The sequence below is a fragment of the Triturus cristatus genome, chromosome 1_1, assembly GCF_964204655.1.
Source record: "Triturus cristatus chromosome 1_1, aTriCri1.1, whole genome shotgun sequence".
NCBI lineage: Eukaryota > Metazoa > Chordata > Amphibia > Caudata > Salamandridae > Triturus > Triturus cristatus.
Window position 1 is genome coordinate 119741772 of NC_140579.1, and position 25138 is coordinate 119766909.

The following is a 25138-nucleotide window of genomic DNA, read 5'->3' on the forward strand; positions in this document are numbered from 1 at the left end:
TCAATCACCTTAGCCACAAACGGGAGACTCGCAATGGGCCTGTAGTTTTTTAGCTCATTTTTATCCAGGGAAGGTTTTTTTAACAAGGGTTTTAGTAGTGTGTTTTTTAAGGGGTCTGGATAAGTGCCTGCAAGTAGAGTTGAATTACATACTTGAGTGAGTAGTGGAATGATGAAATCCATTACCGGCAGAAGCACTGAGAGTGGACAAGGGTCCAGGGCCGATCCTGATTTAATGGTGGACACTATGATTTTGATTTGGTCCGCTGTAACTGGTTGAAAACTGGGGAACGTATTGGCTGGAGGTAAAGTGATGGAATTGAATGTCCTGGGGAGTGAGTTTGCCGAGAATGCCTGATAGATATCGTCAACTTTGGTAAAGAAAAAAGAGGCTAAAGAGTCACATAAAGATTGTGACGGGGGGGGAGTGAGATCCGGGGAATTGCCTGACAGTGATTTTGTGATTTGGTACAATCGTCTACTGGAATTTTTGGATTTTTGGATTTGATCAGTGTAATAGTCTTTTTTTGCCTTTGTAATCATGGCTTTGTAGAGTGCCAGAGATTCCTTATAGGTTGCTTTGCTTACTATATCGTAGGTTTTCCTCCATTGTCTCTCCTTATTCCGGTTGATTTGCTTTTGTGCCCTTAGTTCTTCGTTATACCAAGGGGCAGTGGGTTTAGATCTATTTTTAGATAATTCTTTAGTTGGGGCTGATTGGTTCGTAGCCAAACCCAGCCAGGAGTGGAATTGAAATAGTGCTGAATTGGGGTCAGCAGATAGTACTGGGCAAGTATGATCCAGTTTTGACCTTAGATCGTCCAGATTGATATTTTTCCAATCTTTAAAAGGCTTTTGAGGGATGGAAGTGGGTTTGATATCGCAAGGAGTTTTAATGGTGATAATAGCAAAAATAGCATGATGGTCAGTCCATGGCAGAGGTAATATATTGGTTATTTGTAGGCCTTCTAAATTGGAAAATATGGGATCCAAGATGTGGCCGGCTAGGTGAGTGGGGGAAGTGACCCGTTGTTTTAACCCTAGTATTTCCAGATCGGTAGTTAGGGTGATAGTGTCAGTTAGATGGAATTGGTCCAAGTGAAAATTCAGGTCACCTAGGACCGTAAATGCACTTTCAGTGGCAACTGATTCCATGATTGTGTTGATGCTGTTGAGAAAGGCTGTTTTTGTTCCAGGGGGACGATATATCAATATTCCTTTGAAATTAAACGAAGGTGATAACTTGATGGCAAACTGCATGGCTTCACAGGATATGGATGGGATAGGAATCGTTCTGACAGGATATGAGTCTCTGGCTATTATAGCTAGCCCACCCCCTCTTTGTCTAAATCTGTCCTGGCGGTATGCTTTGTAACCATCCGGTACTGCTATGGCTAAGTCTGGCTCTGAAGATTCATCGGTCCAGGTCTCAGTGACAAACAGAACATCCAATTTAAAGTCAGTAATGAGGTCTGAGATCTCTTGCCTATGCTTAACGAGTGAGCGCGCATTGATAAGGGCAATTGTTCTGACAACTGTTTTTCCATTCCTTGCAGGTACCGCATTAACGACAGGTAATCGTAAAGGTATTGTGTGGTTACAATGGGGGCAGTAGGTAGCAGACTGGCTATGTAATCCTGAAGGTTCTATTTTTATACAACGAGTGTTGGACGCTGGCTGAAGTGCCAATAAGTCATGGCTTGTGTACGTCCTGTCGGTATCTGGCGTCGGTCGGGCAGGGGTTGTGGCCCTGGGCCCGGTCCCGGCGCGGACGGGCGCAGACGGGCTTGCCTTAGGCGTGCCTTCGGCGCGCAAACGGCGCTCCCGCTGCACTCGTCCGCTGCGCTTGCGTGGGAAGCACATTTAGGGAGAGGGGAGGTGGGCGTGGCCTAGCGGGTGGGCGTGGCCTCACGCTAGCGATGGCAGCCGTGAATCAATGCAAGGGACAGCGCTAAATCCGCTGTATGTCAAGTGCTTACGGGAATTTAAAAATACAGAGAGGATCTCTGTATAGGACACAAAGTTTTAAAATATGAGGTAAGCACAAAATAAACAATTCAAAAACACGAGTCACACCACCTCCGGCTTCCGCCTCAGAGGTCTTCGGTAGCTAAGGCCCGGGTGCAGTCAGGTGCAATTTTAGGGTGAAGAGCTAAAAGTTGCTCCGATGAGAGCGTACGTTTTTTGAGGGGATTAGGACCAGGCGTTGTGGCCCCTAGCCCCGGTCGGCCGCAGACGGGCTTGCCTTTGGCGCGCCGCTGGCGCAACCGCTGGTGCGCATCCGCTGCGCGAAGCGTCTGGCATGAAGATAATAACTTTAGGTCATGTGACCAGCAGCACGTGAACACCCCACCTCCCCGCACCTCTAGCCCAGAAGAAAATGTGACCGCGCCTCCCTCCACATCAACCGTGAAAACCCGTGGTGGACCGGGGAGAATGCGGAGTGAAATTAAAGGCGTCAGAGGTAAAGAGGTAAGCGTTGAGGTGGCGTTTCACTTAGTTTTTGTTAAAAAACAATAAAGCAGTGCAAACAAAACAATCACAGTATCAGTGAGATTAAAAGGTAGCAAGTACCAGGAAAAACAGCCTCTTAGAAGTAGGCTTTCGTTCCCAGTGCGCGTCCATCTCAGCATTGGCAGAAGGGTCAGGTGCTAGTAGCACATCTCAGTATCAGCAGAAGGACCAGGTGCTAGGAGGACATCTCAGTGTCGGCAGTAGGGCCAGTTGCTAGAAGTACATCTGGGCATCGGCAGAAGGGCCAGGTGCTAGGAGTATATCTCAGTGTCGGCAGTAGGGCCAGATGCTAGAAGTACATCTGGGCATCGGCAGAAGGGCCAGGTGCTAGGAGTATATCTCAGTGTCGGCTGATGGGCCAGGTGCAAGGAGTATATCTCAGTGTCGGCTGGTGAGCCAGGTGCTAGGAATACAGCTCAGTGTCGGCTTATGAGCCAGGTGCTAGGAGTACATCTCAGTGTCGGCAGTAGGGCCAGATGCTAGAAGTACATCTGGGCATCGGCAGAAGGGCCAGGTGCTAGGAGTATATCTCAGTGTCGGCTGATGGGCCAGGTGCAAGGAGTACATTTCAGGGTCACAGAAGGGCCAGGTGCGAGTAGTACATCTCAGGGTCACAGAAGGGCAGGTGTGAGGAGTATATCTCAGGGTCGCAGAAGGGCCAGGTGCGAGGAGTACATCTCAGGGTCGCAGAAGGACCAGGTGCTAGGATTACATCTCAGTGTTGGCAGTATGGAAAGGTGCTAGGAGTATATCTCAGTGTCGGCTGGTGAGCCAGGTGATAGGAATACCTCTCTGTGCCGGCTGATGAGCCAGGTGCTAGGAGTACATCTCAGTGTCGGCAGTAGGGCCAGATGCTAGAAGTACATCTGGGCATCGGCAGAAGGGCCAGGTGCTAGGAGTATATCTCAGTGTCGGCTGATGGGCCAGGTGCGAGGAGTACATCTCAGGGTCACAGAAGGGCCAGGTGGGAGTAGTACATCTCAGGGTCACAGAAGGGCCAGGTGCGAGGAGTACATCTCAGGGTCGCAGAAGGGCCAGGTGCGAGGAGTACATCTCAGGGTCGCAGAAGGACCAGGTGCTAGGATTACATCTCAGTGTTGGCAGTATGGAAAGGTGCTAGGAGTATATCTCAGTGTCGGCTGGTGAGCCAGGTGCTAGGAATACATCTCAGTGTCGGCTGATGAGCCAGGTGCTAGGAGTACATCTCAGTGTCGGCAGAAGGGCCAGGTGCTAGTAGCACATCTCAGCGTCGGCAGAATGGCCAGGTGCTAGGAGTATATCTCAGTGTCGGCTGATGGGCCAGATGCTAGGAGTATATCTCAGTGTCGGCTGGTGAGACAGGTGCTAGGAGTACATCTCAGTGTCGGCTGGTGAGCCAGGTGCTAGGAGTATATCTCAGTGTCGGCTGTTGAGACAGGTGCTAGGAGTACATCTCAGGGTCGGCTGGTGAGCCAGGTGCTAGGAGCACATCTCAGTGTCGGCTGGTGAGCCAGGTGCTAGGAGTATATCTCAGTATCGGCTGGTGAGCCAGGTACTAGGAGTACATCTCAGGGTCGGCTGGTGAGCCAGGAGCTAGGAGTACATCTCAGGGTCGGCTGGTGAGCCAGGTGCTAGGAGTACATCTCAGTGTCGGCTGATGAGCCAGGTGCTAGGAGTATATCTCAGTGTCGGCTGGTGAGCCAGGTGCTAGGAGTACATCTCAGGGTCGGCTGGTGAGACAGGTGCTAGGAGTACATCTCAGGGTGGGCTGGTGGGCCAAGTGCTAGGAGTATATCTCAGTGTCGGCTGGTGAGACAGGTGCTAGGAGTATATCTCAGTGTTGGCTGGTGAGCCAGGTGCTAGGAGTACATCTCAGGGTCGGCAGGTGAGCCAGGTGCTAGGAGTATATCTCAGTGTCGGCTGGTGAGCCAGGTGCTAGGAGTACATCTCAGTGTCGGCTGGTGAGCCAGGTGCTAGGAGTACATCTCAGGGTCGGCTGGTGAGCCAGGTGCCGGGAGTATATCTCAGTGTCGGCTGATGGGCCAGGTGCTAGGAGTATATCTCAGTGTCGGCTGGTGAGACAGGTGCTAGGAGTATATCTCAGTGTCGGCTGGTGAGCCAAGTGCTAGGAGTACATCTCAGGGTCGGCTGGTGAGCCAGGTGCTAGGAGTATATCTCAGTGTCGGCTGGTGAGCCAGGTGCTAGGAGTACATCTCAGGGTCGGCTGGTGAGCCAGGTGCTAGGAGTATATCTTAGTGTCGGCTGGTGAGCCAGGTGCTAGGAGTATATCTCAGTGTCGGCTGGTGAGCCAGGTGCTAGGAGTGTATCTCAGTGTCGGCTGGTGAACCAGGTGCTAGGAGTACATCTCAGGGTCGGCTGGTGAGCCAGGTGCTAGGAGTATATCTCAGTGTCGGCTGGTGAGCCAGGTGCTAGGAGTATATCTCAGTGTCGGCTGGTGAGCCAGGTGCTAGGAGTACATCTCAGGGTCGGCTGGTGAGCCAGGTGCTAGGAGTATATCTCAGTGTCGGCTGGTGAGCCAGGTGCTAGGAGTACATCTCTGGTGAGCCAGGTGCTAGGAGTATATCTCAGTGTCGGCTGGTGAGACAGGTGCTAGGAGTACATCTCAGGGTCGGCTGGTGAGCCAGGTGCTAGGAGTACATCTCAGTGTTGGCTGGTGAGCCAGGTGCTAGGAGTATATCTCAGTGTCAGCTGGTGAGCCAGGTGCTAGGACTACATCTCAGGGTCGGCTGGTGAGCCAGGTGCGAGGAGTACATCTCAGGGTCACAGAAGGGCCAGGTGCGAGTAGTACATCTCAGGGTCACAGAAGGGCCAGGTGCGAGGAGTATAGCTCAGGGTCGCAGAAGGGCCAGGTGCGAGGAGTACATCTCAGGGTCGCAGAAGGACCAGGTGCTAGGATTACATCTCAGTGTTGGCAGTATGGAAAGGTGCTAGGAGTATATCTCAGTGTCGGCTGGTGAGCCAGGTGCTAGGAATACATCTCAGTGTCGGCTGATGAGCCAGGTGCTAGGCGTACATCTCAGTGTCGGCAGTAGGGCCAGATGCTAGAAGTACATCTGGGCATCGGCAGAAGGGCCAGGTGCTAGGAGTATATCTCAGTGTCGGCTGATGGGCCAGGTGCAAGGAGTACATTTCAGGGTCACAGAAGGGCCAGGTGCGAGTAGTACATCTCAGGGTCACAGAAGGGCCAGGTGTGAGGAGTATATCTCAGGGTCGCAGAAGGGCCAGGTGCGAGGAGTACATCTCAGGGTCGCAGAAGGACCAGGTGCTAGGATTACATCTCAGTGTTGGCAGTATGGAAAGGTGCTAGGAGTATATCTCAGTGTCGGCTGGTGAGCCAAGTGCTAGGAATACATCTCAGTGCCGGCTGATGAGCCAGGTGCTAGGAGTACATCTCAGTGTCGGCAGTAGGGCCAGATGCTAGAAGTACATCTGGGCATCGGCAGAAGGGCCAGGTGCTAGGAGTATATCTCAGTGTCGGCTGATGGGCCAGGTGCGAGGAGTACATCTCAGGGTCACAGAAGGGCCAGGTGGGAGTAGTACATCTCAGGGTCACAGAAGGGCCAGGTGCGAGGAGTACATCTCAGGGTCGCAGAAGGGCCAGGTGCGAGTACATCTCAGGGTCGCAGAAGGACCAGGTGCTAGGATTACATCTCAGTGTTGGCAGTATGGAAAGGTGCTAGGAGTATATCTCAGTGTCGGCTGGTGAGCCAGGTGCTAGGAATACATCTCAGTGTCGGCTGATGAGCCAGGTGCTAGGAGTACATCTCAGTGTCGGCAGAAGGGCCAGGTGCTAGTAGCACATCTCAGCGTCGGCAGAATGGCCAGGTGCTAGGAGTATATCTCAGTGTCGGCTGATGGGCCAGATGCTAGGAGTATATCTCAGTGTCGGCTGGTGAGACAGGTGCTAGGAGTACATCTCAGTGTCGGCTGGTGAGCCAGGTGCTAGGAGTATATCTCAGTGTCGGCTGGTGAGCCAGGTGCTAGGAGTATATCTCAGTGTCAGCTGGTGAGCCAGGTGCTAGGAGTACATCTCAGGGTCGGCTGGTGAGCCAGGTGCTAGGAGTATATCTCAGGGTTGGCTGGTGAGCCAGGTGCTAGGAGTACATCTCAGTGTCGGCTGGTGAGCCAGGTGCTAGGAGTACATCTCAGTGTCGGCTGGTGAGACAGGTGCTAGGAGTACATCTCAGGGTTGGCTGGTGAGCCAGGTGCTAGGAGTACATCTCAGTGTCGGCTGGTGAGCCAGGTGCTAGGAGTATATCTCAGTGTCAGCTGGTGAGCCAGGTGCTAGGAGTACATCTCAGGGTCGGCTGGTGAGCCAGGTGCTAGGAGTATATCTCAGTGTCGGCTGGTGAGCCAGGTGCTAGGAGTATATCTCAGTGTCGGCTGGTGAGCCAGGTGCTAGGAGTACATCTCAGGGTCGGCTGGTGAGCCAGGTGTTAGGAGTACATCTCAGGGTCGGCTGGTGAGCCAGGTGCTAGGAGTACATCTCAGGGTCGACTGGTGAGCCAGGTGCTAGGAGTATATCTCAGTGTCGGCTGGTGAGCCAGGTGCTAGGAGTACATCTCAGTGTCAGCTGGTGAGCCAGGTGCTAGGAGTACATCTCAGTGTCTGGTGAGAGACCAGGATTTTTGGTTCTCACATTTAAAGAATAGTTCAGATAAAGTCGTTTTGGACATTTCTATCTTCTGTGTAAACATTGTTTTTGCTAATAAAATTTGTTGACTTGATTACCTGGTCAACAAGCCACCCCAGGCTGGAGGGAGGGGTAGAGAAAGGGGAACATTGTTAGCCAAGGGTGGGGGTGGCGGGAGACAGTGGTAGTCGAATAAAATGAAAAGAAGTACAAAAATACTCACATCATGATAATATTTTATTTCAAACACACAATCACAAGTATGAGCGGTGGAACATTCGCCGAGGTGGTCCCACGGCCTGCAGGACATTTAAGAAGAGATTAAGAAACAGCTTTTCTCCTTTGTAAGGACGTGCACTTTATTCACTGAGACAGATTGGAACCAGCTGCTTCTAACTGCTTCGCCACTGTAACTTAGCAGGAAGTTTCAACAAAATTGACATTTTCAACAAAAAGTTCTTTAAAAAAATATTAATAATTCAATCCTACCTCAAGAAAGATAAAGACGGATTCTTAACTAGAGTCCATGTTTTTCTTTTTGTTTTATGAATCGTTTCGTGCTTAACTTCTTGAATGGATCGACTTGTTTATGCTGTCTGTCCATTCTTTTTATCCAATATAGTTAGAGAATATGGTTCGGGCAAAACCGGGGATGATTGAAATTTAGTAGTGAGGCGAATTCTGACTAAAACTCAGCTGATTTGTCATTGGTGAATATGGTTTGTCTACTCTCCCCCTGAGTCAGTGGCACTTCAGAAGACACTATGGACTTGCAACACATCTTAGAAGGCGCTGTGAAACCAGTAAAGTGCTCCAGGAGGCGCTGTGAGTTCTATTGCATGCCCCACGAGGCACTGGGGATCCTATAACACGCCCCGGGAGGCACTGCGAATCTTATCACACGCCCAGGAGACTCCGTGAATCCTATAACATTCCCCAGAAGGCACGATGAATCCTATAACGTGCCCGAGGAGGCACTGCGGATCCTATAAAACACACCTCGGCAGGTACTGCTCATCACCTCAGGAGGCATGCCAGATCCTGTAATGTGGCTCAGAGGGCACTGCGAATCTATAACATGCCACAGGTGGCGTCCTGGATCCAGATAAGTTCCAGTGCGGAGGCACAAACTCTGCATTGTACACATAAAAATAAGTATATACTCAGCGTTTAATAAATAGTGCTAAAAAATTAAGGAAGAGAACCGAGGAACAACACGTGCTAAATATAAAACGTTGATATTGGGGGCCAGCTGCTGACAGCAAGAGCCCCCTCAGTGAGTATGACAGATTTGAAAGAATAAACCTCATGTTTTCCTGAGTGCGTGCTTGTGTAGTATGCAAGCTTCCCTTGGGCAGTGAGTGAAGCCGTCGCTCTTTCCTGAGTGTGCACTCGTAAAAGATGAGAGCTCCCTCTCTCAGCATTCATAAATGGTCTCAGACCCAGTGCTTAATCTGAGCTGGTGCTTTCCGGTGCTCGGCACCAGCACTTAATTCTTAATACTGGCTCTTATGACAGATCACCACATGGTGGTGCTGTTTCTCTAAGATTGAAGTGAGAATATCAGCTACATTTTTAACATAAATGACACATACAGAAATGAATAATACTTGCATGTCCGGGCCAAAGCACTTGTAGGACTCTGATGGTTAGTAGTTGCATTGGTACTGACACAGCACCAGTGGGCAGTGCCAGTCACAATGGCCTCTTGAGAAATACCTTGGGCCCTGGCACTTAAATTAAGTGCTGCTCTGACTAAAGAGTGCAGGCTGCTCCTTGGTATGAATGAACGCACAAACTTCACCTGTTTCTAGAGTATGTGTTCTTAGTCTACAATCTGGTCCTACAGTGTGAGTGATTGTAGGATCCCTCAGCAGAGAGACAGTCTACTGGCTCTGCAACGTTTGAACACAATCCTCTCCTCTGTGAGAGTGAGTGACTGTAGGATCACCCAGCAGAGAGCCAGTGGGGTAACTGCTACGTTAGAAAAATACTGAGAATTCACTAGCCATCTCTTAGCTCTTCCGAACTAGCAAAAAGTAAACAAATTTAGTCAAATGGACAGTAGGGCTTGGTTTAGATATTGGCAGACGGGTTTCTCCCTCACATTGGGGATGGATATGCCCTCTGCCCAAATATTGATCCAGTGATATCCTGTCGGATTTATATTTCGGAGGCCGGGATAGCCGTCACCGTTTGGAGTAATCCGTCCACCAAGCGCCACATCTGGCCCGATGTTTTTGAGAAAGGTGTCAAGCTTGAGTGTAATCCTGGGTGATTGTGGGCTGCAGCACACACTAGGAATCCGGGGTATATTCGCCATAAAACACATTTGTTTGCAAACAATCTAAAGACAAGAAATGCTGGACTCAGAGAAAGTGAAGTCAGAGTCTGCTGTGTAGAAATTAGGGGGTCCCAGCATCACGCATGCGCACCGCGGCTGGTCCTGGGCTGCGTCCTCTGGCGGTGGATGGAAGGACGGACGGCAGCTCCAGAGCTTCTTTCAAGGACCTGGCGGTGGAGCTGGGGCCACGTCTGTTCATGGCACCCCTCAATAATGGGGGCCCTGGCGCCCCCCAAAACCATTGAAGTCCTGCCCAGAGCAGTGCGTAGAAGTGACGTTGTCCATGCCAAGCCCGGGGCAGGCGGCTGAGCTCTGACGGTGGCCACGACAGCAGCCGCTTCCACCACCGCACTTCCCTGACATGACCTACAAAAAAATGAAAACAAAGAAGATATGTCAGTATTCTGCGGGGCAAACCTGGCACTGCCCACTGAATGCCACTGCCAACCATCAACCCAGAGGGATGATGCAGGACACTTGGTACAGAAGTATCGCCACCCCCCAAGCCTAGTCCCTCCACCTAACCCCATCGAGAGAAACTCCTACACTTGTCCGTGAGATACCGAAGCAGTTTCCATGTGCCACAAGCCTGGCACTGCCCACTGTGTGCCATCTCTTACCCCAGAGGTACTCTTTGGCCAGGAAAGCAATAGTACCCTCAAAAAGGAAGGTACAATTAACTGAGAGACACTGGCAGAAGAGAAGAGATGTAACCCATACCCTATGTTCCAACTCTCACCCCAAAGGTACCCCTGGACACTGAAGAAGCAGTGCACCTTCCTGAGAGATACTGCCACAGGGAAGGAGAGGAAACCACTGCCCGGTGGCACCGTCCTGGCACTGCCCATGGTGTTTCCATTAGAGTGTTACTGTGCACACCTTATTTTCCTTGTAGTTTTGAACATATTCATTCTAGAACAATGTTACACGTGCAACCCAAGTGCGTGATCCGCCCTGGTTCACGCTTACGTTAACAACTTGAAGAATAGGACCGTGTTTGCGTTCCTTGCACGGGTGCACCGCGATTTCATTTTTATTAATGCTTTCTTCTCGAATTATCAAAAAATTCATCAGTATACTCCAAACATAAAAAATGACTTCATTTATTTTCAGATGGTCAATCACACGTGAGAGAATATGTCTTGAAATGCCCATGGTGTGCCAACCGAGATCCCAGAGGTACCATACGAGCACTGAGAAGCAGCCCTCATTGGAGAAGTATCCTCACCACCCTAAGAGACCCTTAAAAACAAGGACCGAGAACACATCACCGCTACCCAGAAGCAACTGGCACTGCCAATGGTTTGCCAACCCTCACCCAGAGACCAGGGGAGTTGCTGCAGAAACACAAGAAAGATGTCACTACTGGCCAGCTGCATGTGCCAGGAGCTTCCTGCTGGGTGCCAACGGGCACCTGAGGCCAGAGGAACTGATAGTACTACTAGAATAAGCCACTACATTATTGGCACACACACCCTGGCACCAGTCCTCAGCCAGATGCCTGGGATACTAACACTGCTATCAGAGAAAACACTTCCTCATTGGCACACACACTGGCATCAGACCACAGCCAGGGGCCTGGGATACTAACACTGCTATCAGAGGAAACACTTCCTCATTGGCACACACACTGGCACCAGTCCTCAGCCAGATGCCTGGGATACTAATACTGCTATCAGAGGAAACACGCTGGCACACACACTGGCATCAGGCCACAGTCAGGGGCCTGGGATACTAACACTGCTATCAGAGGAAACACTTCCTCATTGGCACACACACTGGCACCAGTCCTCAGCCAGATGCCTGGGATACTAACACTGCTATCAGAGGAAACACTTCCTCATTGGCACACACACTGGCACCAGTCCTCAGCCAGATGCCTGGGATACTAATACTGCTATCAGAGGAAACACGCTGGCACACACACTGGCATCAGGCCACAGTCAGGGGCCTGGGATACTAACACTGCTATCAGAGGAAACACTTCCTCATTGGCACACACACTGGCACCAGGGAGCAGCCAGGGGCCTGGAATACAAACACTGCTATCAGAGGAAACACGCTGGCACACACACTGGCATCAGGCCACAGTCAGGGGCCTGGGATACTAACACTGCTATCAGAACAAACACTTGCTCATTGGCACACACACTGGCATCAGGCCACACCCAGGGGCCTGGGATACTAACACTGCTATCAGAACAAACACTTCCTCATTGGCACACACACTGGCACCAGGGAGCAGCCAGGGGGCTGGGATCCTAACACTGCTATCAGAGCAAACACTTCCTCATTGGCACACACACTGGCACCAGTCCTCAGCCAGATGCCTGGGATACTAATACTGCTATCAGAGGAAACACGCTGGCACACACACTGGCATCAGGCCACAGTCAGGGGCCTGGGATACTAACACTGCTATCAGAGCAAACACGTCCTCATTGGCACACACTGGCATCAGTTCTCAGCCAGAGATGCCATCAGAGCAAGCACATCGTCCGGTGGACCAGACCAGGAGGTTCTTAATTGACGAAATATCTCAGCAGCTGCGGCTATAAATCTCCACATCAGGAGGGAAGGTTTCCATTGTACCAGGGATGTGGAGAGATGCACTTATAACAGAGGCTAGTGGGGCTGTGGAGAGATGCACTTACAACAGAGACTAGTGGGACTGCGAAGAGATGCACTTACAACAGAGACTATTAGGGCTGTGGAGAGATGCACTTACAACAGAGACTAGTGGGGCTGTGGAGAGATGCACTTACAACAGCGGCCGGTGGGGCTGTGGAGAGCTGCACTTACAACAGACACTAGTGGGGTTGTGGGGAGATGCACTCACAACAGAGACTAGTGGGGCTGTGGCGAGATGCACTTTCAACAGAGACTAGTGAGGCTGTGGAGGGATGCACTTACAACAGAGACCAGTGGGGCTGTGGAGAGATTCACTCCAACAGAGACCAGTGGGGCTGTGGAGGGATGCATTTACAACAGAGACTAGTGGGGCTGTGGCGAGATTCACTTTCAACAGAGACTAGTGGGGCTGTGGAGAGATGCACTTACAACATAGACTAGTTGGGCTGTGGAGAGATGCACTTTCAACAGAGACTAGTGGAGCTGTGGCGAGATGCACTTACAACAGAGACCAGTGGGGCTGTGGGAAGATGACCTTACAACAGAGACTAGTGGGGCTGTGGAGAGATGCACTTACAACAGAGAATAGTGGGGCTGTGGAGAGATACACTTACAACAGAGACCAGTGGAGCTGTGGAGAGATGCACTTACAACAGACTAGTGGACTGTGGAGAGTTGCACTTACAACAGAGACTAATGGGGCTGTGGAGAGATGCACTTACAACAGCGACCCGTGGGGCTGTGGAGAGATGCACTTACAACAGAGACTAGTGGGGTTGTGGAGAGATGCACTTACAACAAACACTAGTGGGGCTGTGGTGAGATGCACTCACAACAGAGACTAGTGGGGCTGTGCAGTGATGCACTTACAACAGAGACTAGTGGGGGTGTGGAGAGATGCACTTACAATAGAGACTAGCAAGGCTGTGGAGAGATGCACTTACAACAAAGACTAGAGGGGCTGTGGAGAGTTGCACTTACAACAGAGACTAGTGGGGCCGTGGAGGGATGCACTTAAAACAGAGACTAGTAGGGCTGTGGAGGGATGCACTTACAACAGAGACTAGTGGGGTGGAGAGATGCACTTACAAAATAGACTAGTGGGTCTGTGGAGAGATGCACTTACAACAGAGACCAGTGGGGCTGAAGAGAGATGCACTTACAACAGACACTAGTGTGGCATTGGAGATACACACATAGCACAGAGACTAGCAAGGCTGTGGAGAGATGCACTTTCAACAGACTAGTGGTTTGTGGAGAGTTGCGCTTACAACAGAGACTAGTGGGTCTGTGGAGAGATGCACTTACAACAGAGACTAGTGGGTCTGTGGAGAGATGCACTTACAACAGAGACTAGTGGGGCTGTGGAGAGATGCACTTACAACAGAGACTAGTGGGGCTGTGGAGAGATGCACTTACAACAGCGACAAGTGGGGCTGTGGAGAGATGCACTTACAACAGAGTCTAGTGGGGCTGTGCAGTGATGCACTCACAACAGAGACTATTGGGACTGTGGAGAGATGCACTTACAGCAAAGACTAGTGGGGCTGTGGAGAGATGCATTTGCTGCAGAGACTAGTGGGGCTGTGGAGAGATGCACTTACAACAGAGGCTAGTGGGGCTGTGGAGAGATGCACTTACAACAGAGACTAGTGGGGCTGTGGAGAGATGCACTTACAACAGAGGCTAGTGGGGCTGTGGAGAGATGCACTTACAACAGCGGCCAGTGGGGCTGCGGAGAGATTCACTCCAACAGAGACTTGTGGGGCTGTGCAGAGATGCATTTACTGCAGAGACTAGTGGGGCTGTGGAGGGATGCACTTACAACAGAGACTAGTGGGGCTGAGGAGAGATGTTCTTGTAATAGGTGTCATTTATATCCTGTGTCAGATGTCTGTGAATACCAAATTATGATGGGAGTCGCTGCACTCTCGTTAGCTATACCCCTTGGCTCCGCATCATTGAGAGATATCACTGCTGGCACGTGAAGGTAGGGCGAGCCAGTGACATTTCATTTATTTAGGAGGGATCTGTGCATCACTCGTGGGTACATATGAGCCGGGAAGGCTCCTAGAATGGCCTTGTGTCCATACTCTAGAAGAGACATCACCTAGTCCTCCCATGACGTCAGATTAACAGTAACACTTCCTGTGAAGACATCAGCCACTACCTTGTGACAAATGACGGCAGATGAATAGAAACAGCTGACACTACCCCTCTGACCTATGAAATACGACATCTCCCTAAAGAGACAGCCGCTCTGTCTCTAATGATGCATTACTTGTGACATTCCCTCTGCCACCCGCGGCTTAGGCCTTGAGAAAATGATTTCTTCGCAAAGAGACAACCCATGTCTGGAAGCAGTGACATCACCCTAAAGAGACAACTCCGCTCCGACTATAGAGACTCAGCAGCAGGTTAGCTCCCGCCTGAGCCGCCTCCCGTGCGGCCATCGCAGACCCACGATTTGACATGTGCAGACCTCTAGAAAAGACATCCCGGCAGTGGGGTAACAAAGATCCCCGCAGGCCCCGCAGTGCAGGGGCCCGAGCCCCGGGGGTCCCCTCAGCACAGTACCCTGGCCTGAGAGACCCAGAGTCCGGAGGGGGGCTCACCATGTACTTTGCAAGGGGGGGGAGGGGCTCAAGTTTCGTTACGTCACTGCATCCCAGCGCCCTTGGCGTTCAGCTGATTACCCCGAAGTATCTGACGAAGCCCCCTGACCCAAAAGAGACACCCCGACCGCCCCTGCTAGGTGCCCCAGGTGACTTACCAGGCAGAGCAGGGTTAGGAGCAGCAGCGCCCCCAGGGAGGAGAAGACAGCAATCAGGACGATCTTCCAGGTTTCGAGGCCCTTGACCTGGGCACTTCCGGCCATCGTGGTCTCTGTGAAGGAAAGGACAGGGCGTCATCGGGTGGGCACGCCTAGTGTGCAGGAAACCCTAGGCAAGGCAGACCTCTGTCCTAGTGTGCGGGAACCCTGAGTGAAGCAGACCTCCGTCCTAGTGTGCAGAGACCTTGGGTGAGGCAGACGGATGCCCTAGGGTGCAGGGACCCTAGTGAGGCAGACCTCTGTCCTGGTGTACAGAGACCGTGGGTGAAGCAGAACTCTCCCCTAGTGTGCGGGAACCCTGAGTGAAGCAGACCTCTGTCCTAGTGTGCAGAGACCTTGGGTGAGGCAGACGGATGCCCTAGGGTGCAGGGACCCTAGTGAGGCAGACCTCTGTCCTGGTGTACAGAGACCGTGGGTGAAGCAGAACTCTCCCCTAGTGTGCAGGAACCCTGAGTGAAGCAGACCTCTGTCCTAGTGTGCAGAGACCTTGGGTGAGGCAGACGGATGCCCTAGGGTGCAGGAACCCTAGTGAGGCAGACCTCTGTCCTGGTGTACAGAGACCCTGGGTGAAGCAGAACTCTCCCCTAGTGTGCAGGAACCCTGAGTGAAGCAGACCTCTGTCCTAGTGTGCAGAGACCTTGGGTGAGGCAGACGGATGCCCTAGGGTGCAGGGACCCTAGTGAGGCAGACCTTTGTCCTAGAGTGCAGAGACCCTGGGTGAAGCAGAACTCTCCCCTAGTGTGCAGGAACCCTGAGTGAAGCAGACCTCTGTCCAAGTGTGCAGAGACCTTGGGTGAGGCAGACGGATGCCCTAGGGAGCAGGGACCCTAGTGAGGCAGACCTCTGTCCTAGTGTGCAGAGACCCTGGGTGAAGCAGAACTCTCCCCTAGTGTGCAGGAACCCTGAGTGAAGCAGACCTCTGTCCTAGTGTGCAGAGACCTTGGGTGAGGCAGACGGATGCCCTAGGGTGCAGGGACCCTAGTGAGGTAGACCTCTGTCCTAGTGTGCAGAGACCCTGGGTGAAGCAGAACTCTCCCCTAGTGTGCAGGAACTCTGAGTGAAGCAGACCTCTGTCCTAGTGTGCAGAGACCTTGGGTGAGGCAGACGGATGCCCTAGGGTGCAGGGACCCTAGTGAGGTAGACCTCTGTCCTAATGTGCAGAGACCCTGGGTGAAGCAGAACTCTCCCCTAGTGTGCAGGAACCCTGAGTGAAGCAGACCTCTGTCCTAGTGTGCAGAGACCTTGGGTGGGGCAGACGGATGCCCTAGGGTGCAGGGACCCTAGTGAGGCAGACCTCTGTCCTAGTGTGCAGAGACCCTGGGTGAAGCAGAACTCTCCCCTAGTGCGCAGGAACCCTGAGTGAAGCAGACCTCCGTCCTAGTGTGCAGAGACCTTGGGTGAGGCAGACGGATGCCCTAGGGTGCAGGGACCCTAGTGAGGCAGACCTCTGTCCTGGTGTACAGAGACCGTGGGTGAAGCAGAACTCTCCCCTAGTGTGCGGGAACCCTGAGTGAAGCAGACCTCTGTCCTAGTGTGCAGAGACCTTGGGTGAGGCAGACGGATGCCCTAGGGTGCAGGAACCCTAGTGAGGCAGACCTCTGTCCTGGTGTACAGAGACCCTGGGTGAAGCAGAACTCTCCCCTAGTGTGCAGGAACCCTGAGTGAAGCAGACCTCTGTCCTAGTGTGCAGAGACCTTGGGTGAGGCAGACGGATGCCCTAGGGTGCAGGGACCCTAGTGAGGCAGACCTTTGTCCTAGAGTGCAGAGACCCTGGGTGAAGCAGAACTCTCCCCTAGTGTGCAGGAACCCTGAGTGAAGCAGACCTCTGTCCAAGTGTGCAGAGACCTTGGGTGAGGCAGACGGATGCCCTAGGGAGCAGGGACCCTAGTGAGGCAGACCTCTGTCCTAGTGTGCAGAGACCCTGGGTGAAGCAGAACTCTCCCCTAGTGTGCAGGAACCCTGAGTGAAGCAGACCTCTGTCCTAGTGTGCAGAGACCTTGGGTGAGGCAGACGGATGCCCTAGGGTGCAGGGACCCTAGTGAGGTAGACCTCTGTCCTAGTGTGCAGAGACCCTGGGTGAAGCAGAACTCTCCCCTAGTGTGCAGGAACTCTGAGTGAAGCAGACCTCTGTCCTAGTGTGCAGAGACCTTGGGTGAGGCAGACGGATGCCCTAGGGTGCAGGGACCCTAGTGAGGTAGACCTCTGTCCTAATGTGCAGAGACCCTGGGTGAAGCAGAACTCTCCCCTAGTGTGCAGGAACCCTGAGTGAAGCAGACCTCTGTCCTAGTGTGCAGAGACCTTGGGTGGGGCAGACGGATGCCCTAGGGTGCAGGGACCCTAGTGAGGCAGACCTCTGTCCTAGTGTGCAGAGACCCTGGGTGAAGCAGAACTCTCCCCTAGTGCGCAGGAACCCTGAGTGAAGCAGACCTCCGTCCTAGTGTGCAGAGACCTTGGGTGAGGCAGACGGATGCCCTAGGGTGCAGGGATGCTAGTGAGGCAGACCTCTGTCCTAGTGTACAGAGACCGTGGGTGAAGCAGAACTCTCCCCTAGTGTGCGGGAACCCTGAGTGAAGCAGACCTCTGTCCTAGTGTGCAGAGACCTTGGGTGAGGCAGACGGATGCCCTAGGGTGCAGGAACCCTAGTGAGGCAGACCTCTGTCCTGGTGTACAGTGACCCTGGGTGAAGCAGAACTCTCCCCTAGTGTGCAGGAACCCTGAGTGAAGCAGACCTCTGTCCTAGTGTACAGAGACCTTGGGTGAGGCAGACGGATGCCCTAGGGTGCAGGGACCCTAGTGAGGCAGACCTCTGTCCTAGTGTGCAGAGACCCTGGGTGAAGCAGAACTCTCCCCTAGTGTGCAGGAACCCTGAGTGAAGCAGACCTCTGTCCTAGTGTGCAGAGACCTTGGGTGAGGCAGACGGGTGCCCAAGGGTGCAGGGACCCTAGTGAGGCAGACCTCTGTCCTAGTGTACAGAGACCCTGGGTGAAGCAGACCTCTGTCCTAGTGTGCAGAGACCTTGGGTGAGGCAGACGGATGCCCTAGGGTGCAGGGACCCTAGTGAGGCAGACCTCTGTCCTAGTGTGCAGAGACCCTGGGTGAAGCAGAACTCTCCCCTAGTGTGCAGGGACCCTAGTGATGCAGACCTTTGTCCTAGTGTGCAGAGACCCTTGGGTGAAGCAGAACTCTCCCCTAGTGTGCAGGAACCCTGAGTGAAGCGGACCTCTGTCCTGGTGTGCAGAGACCTTGGGTGAGGCAGACGGATGCCCTAGGGTGCAGGGACCCTAGTCAGGCAGACCTTTGTCCTAGTGTGCAGAGACCCTGGGTGAAGCAGAACTCTCCCCTAGTGTGAAGGAACCCTGAGTGAAACAGACCTCAGTCCTAGTGTGCAGAGACCTTGGGTGAGGCAGACGGATGCCCTAGGGTGCAGGGACCCTAGTGAGGCAGACCTTTGTCCTAGAGTGCAGAGACCCTGGGTGAAGCAGAACTCTCCCCTAGTGTGCAGGAACCCTGAGTGAAGCAGACCTCTGTCCTAGTGTGCAGAGACCTTGGGTGAGGCAGACGGATGCCCTAGGGTGCAGGGAACCTAGTGAGGCAGACCTCTGTCCTAGTGTACAGAGACCCTGGGTGAAGCAGACCTAGTGTGTCCTAGTGTGCAGAGACCTTGGGTGAGGCAGACGGGTGCCCTAGGATGCAGGGACCCTAGTGAGGCAGACCTCTATCCTAGTGTGCAGAGACCCTGGGTGAAGCAGAACTCTCTCCTAGTGCGCAGGAACCCTGAGTGAAGCAGACCTAGTGTGTCCTAGTGTGCAGAGACCTTGGGTGAGGCAGACGGGTGCCCTAGGATGCAGAGACCCTAGTGAGGCAGACCTCTATCCTAGTGTGCAGAGACCCTGGGTGAAGCAGAACTCTCCCCTAGTGTGCAGGAACCCTGAGGGAAGCAGACCTCTGTCCTAGTGTGCAGAGACCTTGGGTGAGGCAGACGGGTGCCCTTGGGTGTAGGGACCCTAGTGAGGCAGACCTCTGTCCTAGTGTACAGAGACCCTGGGTGAAGCAGAACTCTCCCCTAGTGTGCAGGAACCCTGAGTGAAGCAGACCTCTGTCCTAGTGTGCAGAGACCTTGGGTGAGGCAGATGGATGCCCTAGAGTGCAGGGACCCTAGTGAGGTAGACCTCTGTCCTAGTGTGCAGAGACCTTGGGTGAGGCAGACGGATGCCCTAGGGTGCAGGGACCCTAGTGAGGTAGACCTCTGTCCTGGTGTACAGAGACCCTGGGTGAAGCAGAACTCTCCCCTAGTGTGCAGGAACCCTGAGGGAAGCAGACCTCTGTCCTAGTGTGCAGAGACCTTGGGTGAGGCAGACGGATGCCCTAGAGAGCAGGGACCCTAGTGAGGTAGACCTCTGTCCTAGTGTGGAGAGACCCTGGGTGAAGCAGAACTCTCCCCTAGTGTGCAGGAACCCTGAGTGAAGCAGACCTCTGTCCTAGTGTGAAGAGACCTTGGGTGAGGCAGACGGATGCCCTAGGGTGCAGGGACCCTAGTGAGGCAGACCTCTGTCCTAGTGTGCAGAGACCCTGGATGAAGCAGAACTCTCCCCTAGTGTGCAGGAACCCTGAGTGAAGCAGACCTCTGTCCTAGTGTGCAGAGACCTTGGGTGAGGCAGACGGATGCCCTAGGGTGCAGGGACCCTAGTGAGGCAGACCTCTGTCCTAGTGTACAGAGACCCTGGGTGAAGCAGAACTCTCCCCTAGTGCGCAGGAACCCTGAGTGAAGCAGACCTAGTGTGTCCTAGTGTGCAGAGACCTTGGGTGAGGCAGACGGATGCCCTAGGATGCAGGGACCCTAGTGAGGCAGACCTTTGTCCTAGTGTGCAGAGACCCTGGATGAAGCAGAACTCTCCCCTAGTGTGCAGGAACCCTGAGTGAAGCAGACCTCTGTCCTAGTGTGCAGAGACCTTGGGTGAGGCAGACGGATGCCCTAGGGTGCAGGGACCCTAGTGAGGCAGACCTCTGTCCTAGTGTACAGAGACCCTGGGTGAAGCAGAACTCTTCCCTAGTGTGCAGGAACCCTGAGTGAAGCAGACCTCTGTCCTAGTGTGCAGAGACCTTGGGTGAGGCAGACGGATGCCCTAGGGTGCAGGGACCCTAGTGAGGTAGACCTTTGTCCTAGTGTGCAGAGACCCTGGGTGAAGCGGAACTCTCCCCTAGTGTGCAGGAACCCTGAGTGAAGCAGACCTCTGTCCTAGTGTGCAGAGACCTTGGGTGAGGCAGACGGATGCCCTAGGGTGCAGGGACCCTAGTCAGTCAGACCTTTGTCCTAGTGTGCAGAGACCCTGGGTGAAGCAGAACTCTCCCCTAGTGTGCAGGAACCCTGAGTGAAGCAGACCTCTGTCCTAGTGTGCAGAGACCTTGGGTGAGGCAGACGGATGCCCTAGGGTGCAGGGACCCTAGTGAGGCAGACCTCTGTCCTAGTGTACAGAGACCCTGGGTGAAGCAGAACTCTTCCCTAGTGTGCAGGAACCCTGAGTGAAGCAGACCTCTGTCCTAGTGTGCAGAGACCTTGGGTGGGGCAGACGGATGCCCTAGGGTGCAGGGACCCTAGTGAGGTAGACCTCTGTCCTAGTGTGCAGAGACCCTGGGTGAAGCAGAACTCTCCCCTAGTGTGCAGGAACTCTGAGTGAAGCAGACCTCTGTCCTAGTGTGCAGAGACCTTGGGTGAGGCAGACGGATGCCCTAGGGTGCAGGGACCCTAGTGAGGTAGACCTCTGTCCTAATGTGCAGAGACCCTGGGTGAAGCAGAACTCTCCCCTAGTGTGCAGGAACCCTGAGTGAAGCAGACCTCTGTCCTAGTGTGCAGAGACCTTGGGTGGGGCAGACGGATGCCCTAGGGTGCAGGGACCCTAGTGAGGCAGACCTCTGTCCTAGTGTGCAGAGACCCTGGGTGAAGCAGAACTCTCCCCTAGTGCGCAGGAACCCTGAGTGAAGCAGACCTCTGTCCTAGTGTGCAGAGACCTTGGGTGAGGCAGACGGATGCCCTAGGGTGCAGGGATGCTAGTGAGGCAGACCTCTGTCCTAGTGTACAGAGACCGTGGGTGAAGCAGAACTCTCCCCTAGTGTGCGGGAACCCTGAGTGAAGCAGACCTCTGTCCTAGTGTGCAGAGACCTTGGGTGAGGCAGACGGATGCCCTAGGGTGCAGGAACCCTAGTGAGGCAGACCTCTGTCCTGGTGTACAGTGACCCTGGGTGAAGCAGAACTCTCCCCTAGTGTGCAGGAACCCTGAGTGAAGCAGACCTCTGTCCTAGTGTACAGAGACCTTGGGTGAGGCAGACGGATGCCCTAGGGTGCCTGGACCCTAGTGAGGCAGACCTCTGTCCTAGTGTGCAGAGACCCTGGGTGAAGCAGAACTCTCCCCTAGTGTGCAGGAACCCTGAGTGAAGCAGACCTCTGTCCTAGTGTGCAGAGACCTTGGGTGAGGCAGACGGGTGCCCAAGGGTGCAGGGACCCTAGTGAGGCAGACCTCTGTCCTAGTGTACAGAGACCCTGGGTGAAGCAGACCTCTGTCCTAGTGTGCAGAGACCTTGGGTGAGGCAGACGGATGCCCTAGGGTGCAGGGACCCTAGTGAGGCAGACCTCTGTCCTAGTGTGCAGAGACCCTGGGTGAAGCAGAACTCTCCCCTAGTGTGCAGGGACCCTAGTGATGCAGACCTTTGTCCTTGTGTGCAGAGACCCTTGGGTGAAGCAGAACTCTCCCCTAGTGTGCAGGAACCCTGAGTGAAGCGGACCTCTGTCCTGGTGTGCAGAGACCTTGGGTGAGGCAGACGGATGCCCTAGGGTGCAGGGACCCTAGTCAGGCAGACCTTTGTCCTAGTGTGCAGAGACCCTGGGTGAAGCAGAACTCTCCCCTAGTGTGAAGGAACCCTGAGTGAAACAGACCTCAGTCCTAGTGTGCAGAGACCTTGGGTGAGGCAGACGGATGCCCTAGGGTGCAGGGACCCTAGTGAGGCAGACCTTTGTCCTAGAGTGCAGAGACCCTGGGTGAAGCAGAACTCTCCCCTAGTGTGCAGGAACCCTGAGTGAAGCCGACCTCTGTCCTAGTGTGCAGAGACCTTGGGTGAGGCAGACGGATGCCCTAGGGTGCAGGGAACCTAGTGAGGCAGACCTCTGTCCTAGTGTACAGAGACCCTGGGTGAAGCAGACCTAGTGTGTCCTAGTGTGCAGAGACCTTGGGTGAGGCAGACGGGTGCCCTAGGATGCAGGGACCCTAGTGAGGCAGACCTCTATCCTAGTGTGCAGAGACCCTGGGTGAAGCAGAACTCTCTCCTAGTGCGCAGGAACCCTGAGTGAAGCAGACCTAGTGTGTCCTAGTGTGCAGAGACCTTGGGTGAGGCAGACGGGTGCCCTAGGATGCAGAGACCCTAGTGAGGCAGACCTCTATCCTAGTGTGCAGAGACCCTGGGTGAAGCAGAACTCTCCCCTAGTGTGCAGGAACCCTGAGGGAAGCAGACCTCTGTCCTAGTGTGCAGAGACCTTGGGTGAGGCAGACGGGTGCCCTTGGGTGTAGGGACCCTAGTGAGGCAGACCTCTGTCCTAGTGTACAGAGACCCTGGGTGAAGCAGAACTCTCCCCTAGTGTGCAGGAACCCTGAGTGAAGCAGACCTCTGTCCTAGTGTGCAGAGACCTTGGGTGAGGCAGATGGATGCCCTAGAGTGCAGGGACCCTAGTGAGGTAGACCTCTGTCCTAGTGTGCAGAGACCTTGGGTGAGGCAGACGGATGCCCTAGGGTGCAGGGACCCTAGTGAGGTAGACCTCTGTCCTGGTGTACAGAGACCCTGGGTGAAGCAGAACTCTCCCCTAGTGTGCAGGAACCCTGAGGGAAGCAGACCTCTGTCCTAGTGTGCAGAGACCTTGGGTGAGGCAGACGGATGCCCTAGAGAGCAGGGACCCTAGTGAGGTAGACCTCTGTCCTAGTGTGGAGAGACCCTGGGTGAAGCAGAACTCTCCCCTAGTGTGCAGGAACCCTGAGTGAAGCAGACCTCTGTCCTAGTGTGAAGAGACCTTGGGTGAGGCAGACGGATGCCCTAGGGTGCAGGGACCCTAGTGAGGCAGACCTCTGTCCTAGTGTGCAGAGACCCTGGATGAAGCAGAACTCTCCCCTAGTGTGCAGGAACCCTGAGTGAAGCAGACCTCTGTCCTAGTGTGCAGAGACCTTGGGTGAGGCAGACGGATGCCCTAGGGTGCAGGGACCCTAGTGAGGCAGACCTCTGTCCTAGTGTACAGAGACCCTGGGTGAAGCAGAACTCTCCCCTAGTGCGCAGGAACCCTGAGTGAAGCAGACCTAGTGTGTCCTAGTGTGCAGAGACCTTGGGTGAGGCAGACGGATGCCCTAGGATGCAGGGACCCTAGTGAGGCAGACCTTTGTCCTAGTGTGCAGAGACCCTGGATGAAGCAGAACTCTCCCCTAGTGTGCAGGAACCCTGAGTGAAGCAGACCTCTGTCCTAGTGTGCAGAGACCTTGGGTGAGGCAGACGGATGCCCTAGGGTGCAGGGACCCTAGTGAGGCAGACCTCTGTCCTAGTGTACAGAGACCCTGGGTGAAGCAGAACTCTTCCCTAGTGTGCAGGAACCCTGAGTGAAGCAGACCTCTGTCCTAGTGTGCAGAGACCTTGGGTGAGGCAGACGGATGCCCTAGGGTGCAGGGACCCTAGTGAGGTAGACCTTTGTCCTAGTGTGCAGAGACCCTGGGTGAAGCGGAACTCTCCCCTAGTGTGCAGGAACCCTGAGTGAAGCAGACCTCTGTCCTAGTGTGCAGAGACCTTGGGTGAGGCAGACGGATGCCCTAGGGTGCAGGGACCCTAGTCAGTCAGACCTTTGTCCTAGTGTGCAGAGACCCTGGGTGAAGCAGAACTCTCCCCTAGTGTGCAGGAACCCTGAGTGAAGCAGACCTCTGTCCTAGTGTGCAGAGACCTTGGGTGAGGCAGACGGATGCCCTAGGGTGCAGGGACCCTAGTGAGGCAGACCTCTGTCCTAGTGTACAGAGACCCTGGGTGAAGCAGAACTCTTCCCTAGTGTGCAGGAACCCTGAGTGAAGCAGACCTCTGTCCTAGTGTGCAGAGACCTTGGGTGAGGCAGACGGATGCCCTAGGGTGCAGGGACCCTAGTGAGGTAGACCTTTGTCCTAGTGTGCAGAGACCCTGGGCGAAGCGGAACTCTCCCCTAGTGTGCAGGAACCCTGAGTGAAGCAGACCTCTGTCCTAGTGTGCAGAGACCTTGGGTGAGGCAGACGGATGCCCTAGGGTGCAGGGACCCTAGTGAGGCAGACCTCTGTCCTAGTGTACAGAGACCCTGGGTGAAGCAGAACTCTCCCCTAGTGTGCAGGAACCCTGAGTGAAACAGACCTCTGTCCTAGTGTGCAGAGACCTTGGGTGAGGCAGACGGATGCCCTAGGGTGCAGGGACCTTAGTCAGGCAGACCTTTGTCCTAGTGTGCAGAAACCCTGGTTGAAGCAGAACTCTCCCCTAGTGTGCAGGAACCCTGAGTGAAGCAGAACTCTGTCCAAGTGTGCAGAGACCTTGGGTGAGGCAGACGGATGCCCTAGGGAGCAGGGACCCCAGTGAGGCAGACCTCTGTCCTAGTGTACAGAGACCCTGGGTGAAGCAGAACTCTCCCCTAGTGTGCAGGAACCCTGAGTGAAACAGACCTCTGTCCTAGTGTGCAGAGACCTTGGGTGAGGCAGACGGATGCCCTAGGGTGCAGAGACCCTAGTGAGGCAGACCTCTGTCCTAGTGTACAGAGACCCTGGGTGAAGCAGAACTCTCCCCTAGTGTGCAGGAACCCTGAGTGAAGCAGACCTCTCTCCTAGTGTGCAGAGACCTTGGGTGAGGCAGACGGGTGCCCTAGTGTGCAGGGACCCTAGTGAGGCAGACCTTTGTCCTAGTGTGCAGAGACCCTGGGTGAAGCAGAACGCTCCCCTAGTGTGCAGGAACCCTGAGTGAAGCAGACCTCTGTCCTAGTGTGCAGAGACTTTGGGTGAGGCAGACGGATGCCCTAGGGTGCAGGGACCCTAGTGAGGCAGACCTTTGTCCTAGTGTGCAGAGACCCTGGGTGAAGCAGAACTCTCCCCTAGTGTGCAGGAACCCTGAGTGAAACAGACCTCTGTCCTAGTGTGCAGAGACCTTGGGTGAGGCAGACG

The 25138-nt window shown here is 54.1% G+C and overlaps 1 protein-coding gene across 2 annotated transcripts in view; it reads right to left on the reverse strand.

Annotated features, from left to right (window-relative positions):
* Positions 1–7365: 7365 nt before the first annotated feature.
* The window catches only part of LOC146869727 (uncharacterized), a 30946-nt gene continuing 13173 nt past the window's right edge, over positions 7366–25138 (reverse strand). For both annotated transcript variants that reach the window (XM_085613553.1, XM_085613484.1), the window contains exons 4-5: positions 14895–15007; positions 7366–9856 (exon numbers count right to left, since the gene is read on the reverse strand). In XM_085613553.1, coding sequence (XP_085469679.1) covers positions 9698–9856; positions 14895–15007 — 272 coding nt within the window. In that variant the 3' untranslated portion in view covers positions 7366–9697. The remainder of the gene's footprint in view (positions 9857–14894; positions 15008–25138) is intronic.